The sequence below is a fragment of the Watersipora subatra genome, chromosome 4 (genome assembly GCF_963576615.1).
Source record: "Watersipora subatra chromosome 4, tzWatSuba1.1, whole genome shotgun sequence".
NCBI classification, from domain to species: domain Eukaryota; kingdom Metazoa; phylum Bryozoa; class Gymnolaemata; order Cheilostomatida; family Watersiporidae; genus Watersipora; species Watersipora subatra.
The window spans coordinates 60,208,270-60,221,745 of record NC_088711.1 but is presented as its reverse complement, the minus strand read 5'-3'; the positions used below and the strand labels follow the sequence as shown (position 1 = coordinate 60,221,745).

At 38.5% G+C, this 13,476-nt stretch overlaps 1 protein-coding gene across 2 annotated transcripts in view; it reads right to left on the bottom strand.

Annotated features, from left to right (window-relative positions):
* LOC137393379 (uncharacterized) overlaps positions 1-13,476 on the bottom strand; it is a 56,794-nt gene that overhangs the window by 33,098 nt on the left and 10,220 nt on the right. For both annotated transcript variants that reach the window (XM_068079909.1, XM_068079910.1), the window contains exons 6-10: positions 11,362-11,442; positions 9,727-9,995; positions 6,640-6,865; positions 4,587-4,794; positions 570-653 (exon numbers count right to left, since the gene is read on the bottom strand). In XM_068079909.1, coding sequence (XP_067936010.1) covers positions 570-653; positions 4,587-4,794; positions 6,640-6,865; positions 9,727-9,995; positions 11,362-11,442 — 868 coding nt within the window. The remainder of the gene's footprint in view (positions 1-569; positions 654-4,586; positions 4,795-6,639; positions 6,866-9,726; positions 9,996-11,361; positions 11,443-13,476) is intronic.

Sequence of the window (13,476 nt, the reverse complement as noted above, 5' to 3'; positions counted from 1 at the left end):
ACAGCACTTGTATAAAATTTTGACGATTTTTACCAAGTAGTGTTTGCATTATATAATTACTATGGTTTCTATACGCTTACGATTTTTCACCATACGATGCCAGCCCTGGAACGGACCAAAATCGTATCCTGAAGGTGCACTGTATATGGAATGAGTGGGGCCAGATGGGCAACGCCATTGAACACGCCGTATGGGAAGAAAAATATTCTGAAATGGTCCTGGTGCACTCTAACCACAACCAGCCGGGGTTCACAATTATGACACATATCCACTGTCTTCAGAGTTACTAGCCACCGAAAGATGTAATAAAAGTGGTGAAGCTGAGATATTACAGCAAACTGTAATGGAGTTGACCCCCATTGTATGAGCTTTACAGGAAGAATATTCTGTGTCACCAAAGAACCGATATGGCCTAAATTAAATAGTGGCTCGTGACATGTAAGACGTCTCCAGATTGAGACATGGCTAGAGTTCTGCTGGTCGGCATGCCTACGAGCCCTCCATGTATATGATAGTTTGAGGCATTCTCGTAACTCACAGAAACAGATACACATAGGTGATAAACATACCCTTGGTAGTGTACTTGAAGTTGTCTGCTCATCAGCCCGCTGAATATAAAACTGAGAGGGGGAGACGAAGTTGTTGAGCTTAACCTAGAAATACCAGCGAGCAGACATGCTTGAGTTGAGGATGCAGCTGATTTTTCTTATCCGCTGTCATTAATACAGAAGCAGTTTTAATTTTCAATTTTGAACAAATTTTCCTCTGAGGATGACGAACAAGAAGATTAACGAACATCCACTAACATTTCTACTTTAATCCTTCAATCAGGAACATCAAAAGGCATCGTGTCATTGCTGACCTTGGATAGTTAAAGAATAGAGAAAGCATAATATTATTATGCTTTATTATTCATCTTGAGGTGTTGACTGATGTTCTAAAAAAAGAATCAAGGAGATTGACCAACCAGAAGCTGAGATATAGCCAGCCAAACACAGGTCTACCAAAAAACAAAAGTGTTTTGGTAATCATCAATATATGACGTATGAAATCGACTTGTGTGTCATTGGTCAATTAAGCCAACTAATGCGCTCTCCTATAACAATCACGGCGTTTTAATTGGTTTAATCCCTGGAAGTATAGAACAATCAAATTGGGCCTAACAATCATCGCTCCTAGAATTCTGAACCAGTCCCTCTGACGTGTAGATTAGTTTTAGCATAAAATAATTACACGCATCTATTATTTCGCAACATTTCGCTTTCTTGCTAGTTCAGCTCAGTTTTGTTGTTCTCCTACTTAGCTTCCCTATTCAGACTCACCTTTAGCGTTGTTCAGATTTTTTTAACTATAGCTAATAAATAGAATCAATTAAATCAATCATCAATCTCGGTTATCATTTGGAATTTTCTACAAATTATATTAGTTACATCATTTATTCTATACGCAGTTATATTATTATTTTGTATAATATGCATTATGAATATTATATAAATCATAAAAAATAATCATAGATAAGATAATAGATCAATAGAAAAATCAAAGCAAAAGTTATCGTTTTCTTTTCTTGTAGCAAGAGCAGCACGGTCAAGTTAGTCTTTTTAAGATTATGGCTGTAGTGAACTTCCAGTCTGTTAATAGTGACGATAATCATGAAAATCAACTGAATGCTGCAGTAGATACACAGTAGAAAAATGATGAAGGAACAAAAAGTCCCATTCCTATTTCGTATTCTAAACAAACTGCAATCGCGGATATCGCATATAGACTATACACGCGCCGTTCGTTGAACAGATGATCTTCGGAGCATATCCGTGGAGATCGAGTTAAAATTTGAAGCACAATAGTCAAAAATTGCTCTTCTGCTTTAAAAAATCATGGCGAGGGGTTGTGGGCAAATGCCTTTACCACACAATGTTTGGATGATTTTCCTGAGAAACCAGAGCTAGTATGTAAATTATTTACTATCGCGAGAAGCGTTTCACATCTCGTAGCCAAAACAATCATTATAAGTAACGGCGGTAAGGGTGCGCAACTCCGGCACATGACCATTAAGTCGATTTTATACGTCATAGTTTTCGGGATTTTCGAAGGGTTTTCCTCTGATTTTTTATTAGGTAGACCTGTGTTTGGCTGTCTATATCTCAGCTTCTAGGGGGTCAATCTCCTTGATTCTTTTTTTAGAACATCAGTCAACACCTCAAGATAACTAATAAAGCATAATAATATTATGCTTTCTCTATTCTTTAACCATAAGCGGTAATGTCACAAGCTAATTATATACAGCACAAGTAAAAGAATTGTTGCCATGCAACTATGTAATGCAACACCCCATATATTGCGTCACAGGTTGAGTGCATCAACTTTATATACTTTATATATACACACCGTTTCCATTAGACAAGAGTTTCAATGAACATTTGTGTTATGAAGATTAAAGCCTGGTTTCCATATGACAGCGCAATGATCGTGCGCGGCCCAGTGATTGTGCGCAATGCATTTCTTGGGCCGCGATGCGGTGTTTCCATATCGCGCGTAGGCGCCACGCTTGCATTGGACAGGGTGGATAATTTCCTTAATTTTTCGTAGGAGAGACATATTTCTTCGAAAAAACAGCCCTCCGTTGCGAAATTGCGCTGTCATGAAAACCAGGCTTACTCTTTCGTACGGGGGACAGATTTCTCCGGAACACAGCCCTCGGTTTTTTATTGTGGGATAAGTTGAAAAGGTCTAGCGGTGTATTGTGGGATACATCATCGCGCGCACCAATCGCAGGGATCCATTTTGTTGGATCCTTGCGATCCGCGTAAACACGTCGCGCGATCGTCGTGCGTTGACGTTTCCATATCACAGCTGGCCTACACACGACGTCGTGCGCCTTGTTGCGCGCCTTGCACTGTCATATAGAAACCAGGCTTAATGCCGCTGGCCGCGCTTTGTTCAATACTGTAAGGAATAGGCAAACTGTGTTGCTAATTATTGACCCCATAGGTCAATCATTAGCAACACAGTCTTGCCAGCTTTCAGCTTTCTTTGCACCATTCAAAAAAATCACCATTTAGAACATTAGCAGCATTCGCAACAGCTCAAATCGAAATAAAAATGACTGGTGTGAAAACCTTTAGAATGGAATAGCCTACACGATATTTTAATGCGCATCACTCGCAAGTGGCGCTTCTATCATTCGCAAGCATGAAACACTAGATAAAGATTTGACGAATCGTAAATGCAAATGGTCTCACTATGCAGTTTCTATTATAGCTCACGCTTTTGGCTAAACCAACTTGATCGTTTACTTCATTTCATTCACCAGGTTCTGTTTAACTCAGATTTTAGAAAAAGTTGTTCAAACCGAGCAATCGTGGTTTCTAGACATGGTTTAAACAACTAAGTTGTCTAACCCATATGACCTGCAAAATACAGGTTGGGTTCAATTACCCTACAAGGTGACTGAATCCCAACCCGTAGGTTTGATGTCATGCCCACCGTGACAAGCGTGACATCGAACCTTCAAGGTTGACTTGTAACAAAACTCACATTACAGTAACTTGGCATCAAAAGATTCAACATGTCTTACTCTGTTGTGTTGTAGGTTCAAAATATGTGGAAATGTGATTACAAGCTCTTAAAAGCTCAAAAATGAAGAATTAAAAAAACAGCCGCAAGTTGGAATCTTTTTATTTTGATGACGTACTCAACTCGACGTGGTTATTGTTTTGACACGTGATGTTATTATGTGAAATAAAAGGCCAATAAAAGGCTCAAATTAAAACGCCTCGTAGCACTAGTTTATGACAAACACTTCGGGTTCTTTCGGAAAGCCCTTATCAAATATAGATGCTCGCTACTTTACAGTTTCATTTCAGCCTGGTCAAATCATCTAGACATAATCTGATCATGTGACCCATGTTTTTGCCAAAAGATGCGAACAATTTCTGTAGCATTTTTCGACCATCACAAGTGACCAACAGGCTCCTCATGTTTATCAGAGGATGATATGCACCCCTTCGAGCTAAAGTTAAAAAAGTTGAGGTTGAGTTATCTGAAGCCATTTATTATTGCGTGGGAACGGACCAAACAAATCTGTTCGAGTTAACCATGAGTTCGAGCTATCCGAGGGCGAATTATCCGAGTTTCACTGTATTTTGAACCTACAACACAGCAGAGTAAGACATGGTGAACCTTCTGATGCCAAATAACTGTAATGTGAATTTTGTTTCAAGTCAACCTTTAAATTGTTCTCTGCAACTAGGCATGTCAACCAGTTGTAGAGGTGCCATTGGACTCGGACATGTCCAGACAAGATCACAGAGCCATTGTTTGTGTAAGAATACTCTCAAAACACACACAGAGCCTCTGCTTGCAGTGAGCAAAGCAAAATTATTCAACGGATTGTCCACACAGAAACCTAAGCAACAGAACCTGCATCATCTAATCTCCTGTTACTGATTGGTCAGAACTTATTATCTCCTGTTACTGATTGGTCACAACTTATTGAGCGTAGCTAGATAAAAACAATAAAATATCACTAGTATTAGAACTGAAGCAGCCAACTATCAAGGAACTTAGGCTACTAATTAACAGACCTGAAGGAATTCATCAAATGGCAGTCCAGGATCCTCACTCCGCCCACTTGACACAGACTCTGCATCAGAATCTCTCTCTGACTTGAGTTTGTTTAGACAATCCACAACGGCGGGCATCTCCTTCATTGTTTCAATAACACTTTGGTTGAAGGACACGGAGAACTGACTGAGATCGATAGCAGAAGATGATTCGCTAGTTGTTTTCTTCCTACAAGAATAGCGTGAGAATGCTCATCAGCTGCTAGGCGCATAACTTGTCCGATGGTTTATCTTCCAACAGATGCTATGGTTGGTAATAACAATTAATTTTGATCATATCTTGGGCTGTGACAATCGATAGATATATTACATCTGCGACTGCTACCCTCTTGTGTGTTTGGGGAGTTCATTGACACAAAACGCTTGTGTCAAAACAGTGTCTCTGTTTTACGGTTGTTTCGCTTTACGATATGGAACATAATGCTTTTTTGTCATCTCGTTACAGCATTTTTTCCGCCATACGACATCAACAAAAATGTTTTTCAAAATTCAAATTAGGTGGTCGGTGTGCTGCATACGTCGGAATATATCGATATTCTAGTCGCCAACATCGCTCCACAACGGCTAAAAGAGATACGATGTACTATCACTCTCAGTTCAGCATTATTAGTTATAAGTTATAGTGAAAACGAAGCCGGAAACAGGTGATAAAAATTGAGACGATAAAATTAAAGCTCAGTAAAATACATACTAAAACTTAGCTTCATGTGTATATTTAGTAAGCTACATTCATTTAGGTTAAATTTAAAGTTTATGTAATGTCTGTCTTGAAGGTAAGTACTCCCTACGGCATGTACTGTACATAGTAATGTTACAATTTATTGCAGATCATAACCACTAAATACAGTAAAGTTACTATAGGTAACTATAGTTACTCAGGTTATTATACTATTTTGTTACTAATTTCTAATAAGTGCAGTACATATATAAAATTTAGATGCTTTTACCAGAGGTGTTTGCATTAGACAATTACTATGGGTTTCTATACCCCTCTAAATGACATTTTTGCCTTACGAAGCCAAATCCGGAACAAAGTAATGTCATATGGCGGGAGTCCACTGTATCACATAAATTGAATGTTTTGAGCTCTGTAAGAACACTGTCTAATTTTTGCTGAAAATTATTCTAACATACAAATTTTCCAAGATATGAAAAATAATTCTAGCTAGTATTTAGCTTTATATATGAAAGTAATATGTTGCATATGATGTTCCTCTGGAGGCATAGCTGTTTTATAAGTCTGGAGAGTTTAAAGTGTGAATTAAGAACACCGTGTCAAAATCTAAGCTGAGCTAGTTTAAACCACGAAGTCTAAATTAAAGTAATTTGTACTACATATTCTCTGATACCTCCTCTACCTACGCACCTCTACATTCGAATACCTACACTTATGTTGTCTTGCCTCAAGGATAAAAGCTTTTCTATAATAAGAAGTCACGCTTGAAGGTTAGAAAAAAGATCATTTGTAACAGGATTCGAACTCGTGACCTTCGGCTTGGCAAACCACTCGAAGGCTTTGCCACGCTCCAGAATATTTGTGCGGTTAGTTATTACACCTGACAATCTCTCTCAACACAGCAGACTGTCGGGGTACTAGTAACAATGAAAACTGTTTTTCCTTATATTTTATTTCCTAATATATTTTGTACACTTCTCTTTACATCTTTCTATAATACATTTATTCTGCAGAGTTTATCAAGAAGTGATCAGAGGTTTTGAGGTTATGAAATGAACTAAATAAATTAAATCATAATCTTATGTGAATATTAAATCCGACAGACATTTTTAACATACAAAGCAGGTTCGGGAATAATCTAAATTCCTTAGGTAGAGATTTGCCCGGAGATGAAAATAACAGCACAAAAGGTGACTGGATTCTCAGGAATAAAGCAACATAGTCACATTAGAAAATTTAGCATCTCAGGCTAAGATGTAGAACTCAATAAAGATATCACACCTTTCCTTATTGAGTATTTTATCCTAGCCTGAGATGCAAGACTTTCTATACACTTACATGGAGCCGCAGTGGAGACGGTGAGATTCTGTCCAATGAGTTGTTTGGCACTTCCGAGAACAATATGGCGCAACTTTGCAGCCAAAGCATCGGAGAACTGTTGGTGCCTTGCAATAAAGACACGGTTCAGCATTTTCTTCGGTAGCTGAATCCGACTTGTGAGATGTCGGACTAAGTTGGGTGTTTGATTGACTGGCACGTTGGGCATATGGGACCTGACCTCTGCCTACAAATACCACAGGCTATCAGTGTTTCCTATAACACTTGCATTGTTTTAGTAACTCATTGAGACCAAAATATAAACCTAATTTTACAAAATTAACTCGGCAGAGAACAACTCCAACCTGGAATATGAAAACCATAACAGCCTAGGTTACAGTAGTCATTCATTGCTTTCTAATGCTTTGAATGGGTTTGGAGTTGCTTCCCCTCCAAATCATAGAAACACTAAAATCCAACCGCATTTGATGACAATCTGCTTGGCTAAATTTATGGGAAGGCAATTGCTATGAGAGTACTTCGACGTGATAGAAATACTCCCTGCTGATGGATCTGAACCGATACTACTTGGCTAAGCACTCCCAAGTGGAGGTAATAAAAGTACACAACCACGCGAGTGTCTGGTACGAAGACTTGCTAATGCTACTCACTACTGTTACCGCATAGACTTTTGTATTTATATTACCATTTACATGCCAATGATGGGCTACTTGTACGAAGATGACAAAATTATTACCTTTTCAGTGCAACTAGTTGACTACACATGAATTAAAAAGGAATAGTAACTCGAAAGCGAGTCTACTTCAACAAGTTTTGTTTTGAGGAATACATAGCGAACCTTGGAACGATCTAGAGTGCAGCTCTGAATCATTTAAATGTTAGGGCGCAAACTTGTCGGCAGCGGACAACTCCGAACCCATGCAAAGCATGGAAACGCAGTGATTGTAAGAAGGCGAAGAGTCATCCTAACGAGGAGTGTGATGGGGAAACTACATATAATGCTTACAAATAAGAGAATTTTGTTTTACCCGGAGTGATTAGTAGTGAGGCAAGTTTGTCACAAATGTGGATTATTACTATTATTTCTGCATAAAACAACGATATTCTCAGCTAGCTGACAGCTGTATGGCACGGGCAATATACGGTAGACACTCCTATAATATAAATTCCAGATGATGTAAAAAGTTTATATGAAGTTTGGCGTCATACTGTGTAAAAATTCCATATAATGTAAAGTATCAAGTTGTCATATTTGATTTGAATGATAACCTAGATCGCCGCACTTGGGAGAGAAAAAAAACGATGTGCGTATAGCGTTATATCTATTATATATATAACTTCTGTGACATTCTAGTTCGTCGTAAAATATCGTCAGATGTGTCGACAAAACAGAGAATAGGTAGCTGCGCAATCGCTCATAAATACTTAAAGGCGATCAATTGGTGCAAGTGTTACAGCGCCGGTCTGTCTGTCACGAGTTGGAGTATCATTGAAAGTTATCTTTTATACTAACCTTGACCCTTGGATACAGATAGACGATGAACAGGTAGCACAATAGCATAGGTAGCATAATAAATATATTTGCATGCTTTGCTTTATTGTAGACGGGTAAAATATTTGTTATTAGTTTTACTTTGCAGAATAGACTTGGCTGCTTAGAAAAAATTATTCATATTGTAGTAAATGAACGTTGAAGATGTGCAGTTCCTACGAACTTATTGTAAAAATTATCGCAATCATGGTCTATAAAACCAGCGAAATTGATCAGAAAAAGAAGTTGTCGACGCAAACCAATAATACTGCAGCAAGTCAATAATACATCAATTAAAAAGTAAAGTCTTGTTTTTCCTATTTGTATGGCCAAAGGGATGAGTTTGGAAAGATCTTGAAATAGATTAGGCTAATAACATGTATTTTACTGTTCATATAACGCAAACGTTCCTGGGACCGATTATTTGCGGTGTAGCAGCACCTGCTGCATCAGTCTTACTGTTTGAAAAAGATTTGTTTAAAGTAGATAAAATATTATTCAAAGCAATAAATTATACCGTATTATATTGTTATATATTATAATAATACTAAAATTATTTTGAATGATTAATTCTTGAGCCATATTATATCAATATTACATAATTGTAGAAATCAGTAAAGTTTTGCAATATATTCAATTTTGTTTTTACCAATCTCCTCAAGTATCATAAAAACAAGAGCTTTGAAACCTAACACTTGTAACTATGTTAACAGTTGGATGAAATGCCAGAGATCCAAGTATTGATTATACACATTTGTGTGAACAATCGCATGGGCAGCAGTAAAGATGCGAAGATGGGAGCATTTTCGATCATTCAAAAGACAGACGAGAGAAAGCAAATCCAGACTTTCTTTTTGCGTAAAACAGAATATAAACATGTATATGTAGTAATCTTCTTGAAATTTTTAAAAATTCGTATCTTGCTTTTAACAATCATTTCAAAGTGAGGGAAAGTTTTGGTGCTGACTGGCCAAAAAGGCTAAAATTAAATTTTTCACTTTCTCCAAAAAAACTGCTGACAAGCGCTAGCAAAAAGAACTGCAACAAAATTTAAATGTCACCTTTAACATTTCTAAACTAACAAAACAAGACTATATCACCCGAGTAGTATGACATTAAACTCTACGGCAAGGCATGTTTACCCACCCCTATAGTAATGACGTGGGTACAAGACTATATCACCCGAGTAGTATGACATTAAACTCTTCGGCAAGGCATGTTTACCCACCCCTATAGTAATGACGTGGGTACAAGACTATATCACCCGAGTAGTATGACATTAAACTCTTCGGCAAGGCATGTTTACCCACCCCTATAGTAATGACGTGGGTACAAGACTATATCACCCGAGTAGTATGACATTAAACTCTACGGCAAGGCATGTTTACCCACCCCTATAGTAATGACGTGGGTACAAGACTATATCACCCGAGTAGTATGACATTAAACTCTACGGCAAGGCATGTTTACCCACCCCTATAGTAATGACGTGGGTACAAGACTATATCACCCGAGTAGTATGACATTAAACTCTTCGGCAAGGCATGTTTACCCACCCCTATAGTAATGACGTGGGTGTGGAAAGCGCTGCATGTTCTGTGGATGTGGAGGGCGGTGCATCCTTTGTAGGTGTGGAGGGCGTTGTGGATAAAAATTGTGAGCATTGTATGTTGAACTCGCACTATGTCTGGGTTGCATTGGTCGTCCCATGTAGCCTCTCCCTCTCACTGGTCCAAAAGGTCTTCCTCGGGCCGACCCTCGTCCTGATGGGGTGAATTGTCCAGTATGTGCAAGAAAAGGATCTCTGTGGTGTGAGGGCGATGCTCTAGAACATTAAGTTCAGGTTTACCTATGAATCACAGTAAACGTGTAAAAAGTTGCAGGTTGTTGCAACTAAATAAGGAGGTATGCACAATAACCAACCAATAAGGTCACAAATAACCAACCAGTAAGGAGGCAGGCGCAATAGCCAGCCAATAAGGAAGCACAATAACCAACCACAATCTGGTGAGTTTTATCAAATCACAAAAAGATTGTTCATAGATTAACAACTAAGCCCCCTTCTGGACAACCCATAGGATTTGAGCTAAAAGAGATGCTTTCCAGTTGATAATCTGCTGCAGTTACAATTGAGCCAAGCAATGACTTATCGAATATTTCTAATGCTCAATATTACCCAACATACGCACCGCAGAACCTACACTAAAGTTCACGCGTCTCTAAGACTACAGTTGAACTATTTTTCACCATTTATTGATTATTACTGTAGATTCAAGTTTTACAGACAATCAATCTATGGAGTTTTACATACATAAACATGAACATTTGTCTGACAGCACTAAGTGTTGCTATTCCAAGCATTTATCATTGTTTTTGGGCACTTGAATGAATTACATAAAATACGAAGTCTTCTAGGAATATTTGCTTTGACAAAAGACATCTTCGGCGTGGAGAGCGACCATTAGAATGGACTAACTTGTATGCCAATGTTTTATTGAATATACACAACTTTCGGAATCTTTCCAAATAAAAATTAAACACACATTCCTCCAATTTACTTTTGAAAAACTTTTCAGGTTTCATCACCTTTTCCCTTTTTATTAGCAATAAAATCAAATTGATTTAATGCTTTGGCAAGTTTCACGCCGTCCAGAGATATAGAAAAATGTGCATTGAAGTCATTCTTGGTCACAGTCACAACTCACAACAATTTGAACCGTTTACGCAGGTGCAGCATACCTGTTTGTTATATGTACATCTTATACACTATGTTTCAATGCGGTGGTTACTCCGCAAGTTTGTCAAGAAGGAAACAGCGAAGTCAAATGAGTTTTCTTACTCACAAACTTTTACCGAATGTGTTACTCGCGAAAGATGGAAACGGCGCTTGTGAATGATGTGTAAGAAATGATGCGAAAGCTGATCCATTTTGAACATTTTTAGCACTTCAGCCGTTCTTATTTCAATTTGAGCAGTCCCGGATGCGCCATTATGACCTCTGGCGTAAAAATTATTATCTATTTTGGCAAAGTGCCGACATAAATCTGCAAACTTGGAATGCACATTGAAAAACTTATCACATGGTAACTCCATGTATGCACAACTCCAAATCAGCAGCATCCATGTTATAGAAACAGTGATATTGCAAATGCATATTCAAGTCAAAACATTTCATAATAGCTAATGTATACCTGACTGGAGATGAAGCGTTGGCTGCTGAAAGTAGGGTGCTCCCTCTGCCTGCCCCAACATCATAACTTGAACGAACATTGCTAGAATGAAAATATAAAGTTATAAGGTAAGTCTGATGTTCCAAAGTGACTTTCATACTTTCGGTTAGCTTTTCTACTAAAGGCTGGTTCACACTATATCACCATACCTCACACTATATCACCATACCTCACACTATATCACCATAGCTCACATTATATTACCATATCTCACATTATATCACCATATCTCACACTATATCACCATATCTCACATTATATTACCATATTTCACATTATATCACCATATCTCACATTATATCACCATATCTCACACTATATCACCATATCTCACACTGTATCACCATATCTCACACTATATCACCATATCTCACACTGTATCACCATATCTCACACTATATCACCATATCTCACACTGTATCACCATATCTCACACTATATCACCATATCTCACACTATATCACCATATCTCACACTATATCACCATATCTTACCCTATATCACCATACCTCACACTGTATCACCGTATCTCTCACTGTATCACCATATCTCACACTATATCACCATATCTCAAACTATATCACCATATCTTACACTATATCACCATATCTCACACTATATCACCATATCTCACACTATATCACCATATCTTACACTATATCACCTAGCCTGTCTTGACAAACTGTTGTTTTTGCAGAGTTGTTCCCCCGTCGAGCAGGTGAGCAACACAACAGCTTGTCACAAGACGTACTACACCTGATGCATCAGCTGCACTGAAAGGGAGTTGTTCTCTTCCGTCTATGCGGCTTGGTTGCGATGTTATGTCGGTCGCTCCAATGGTAATCAAAACGAATTTCGCACAAAAGTTTATGTTGAAAAAACAAGATAACGTTTAACCAGCGACCAGTCTCTGCGGTAAACTTTAGTAGAACTTAGGGAACAACAGCGACTAAACATGGCGTTATTTGTGCGCTCAGTCAGTTTTATTTGTTCGTATGGATTTTATCTTCAATTTAATTTAATCTTAAAATCTACTAACGTTCACAACAAAGACTGGTATTTGGTTAAACGTTGTAATCTTATTTTTTTCTCCATAAATTTTTGCGCGAAATCCGTTATGATTACCAATGGAGCGACCGCCATAACATCGCAGCCAAGCCGCATATACAGAAAGGAACAACTCTCTTTCAGTGCAGCTGATGCATCAGGTGCAGTACGTCTGGTGACAAGCTGTTGTGTTGCTCGCCTGCTCGACGGGGGAACAACTTCGCAAAAACAACATTTTGTCAAGACAGGCTATATATCACCATATCTCACCTTTTCATTTTTGCGTGCTTGAATCAAATACTAGTCTTGCAGCATCTATCGTAAATGCAAAAAAATAAATCACGCTATCCGTGACCCTGAATTACTATTGCTGAAATGGTTCACATTGTACAGGTTGTGATCAATGCTCGGCAAAATATCGAGAAAACTAGACAGCTGCAAACTTGCTCGACACTATCATGTCGATTTGTCGATGCTATAAGTTCAAGGTGCACATATTCAACGATGAACGCTGAGAGGAGAATGCTGACATACGGTGATATAGCGGTGATAGAGTGTTAACCAAACCTTGATCTTACTTAAATTCTGTCTAGTTATGTGCAAGTAAGCAGCGAAATTACTCAAGCTTCTCTGCTTGCCAGGAGTTCATTCAAAACAGACAACACAGCTATTTAGTGAACATCTCAACTATCAGTCAAACATGAAGGATGTATTTCAAAGATGTTGAGGTAATCAAGAATTGAATGGTGCATTGGGCAATGTCACGGACACACGCGCACAGATACACATACACACGCACGCACACACACGCACAGATACACGCAATAACACGCACACACGCACGCACGCACGCACACATACACACAGAGATACACGCAATAACACGCACACACACACAGAGATACACGCAAGAACATGCACGCACGCACACAGGTGCAGATACACAAACGCGCACGCAGAGACACATGTATGCAGATCTAGCTCAGCATATCAAGCCGAGCTAGCTAGCAACATCGAACCATATCAAAG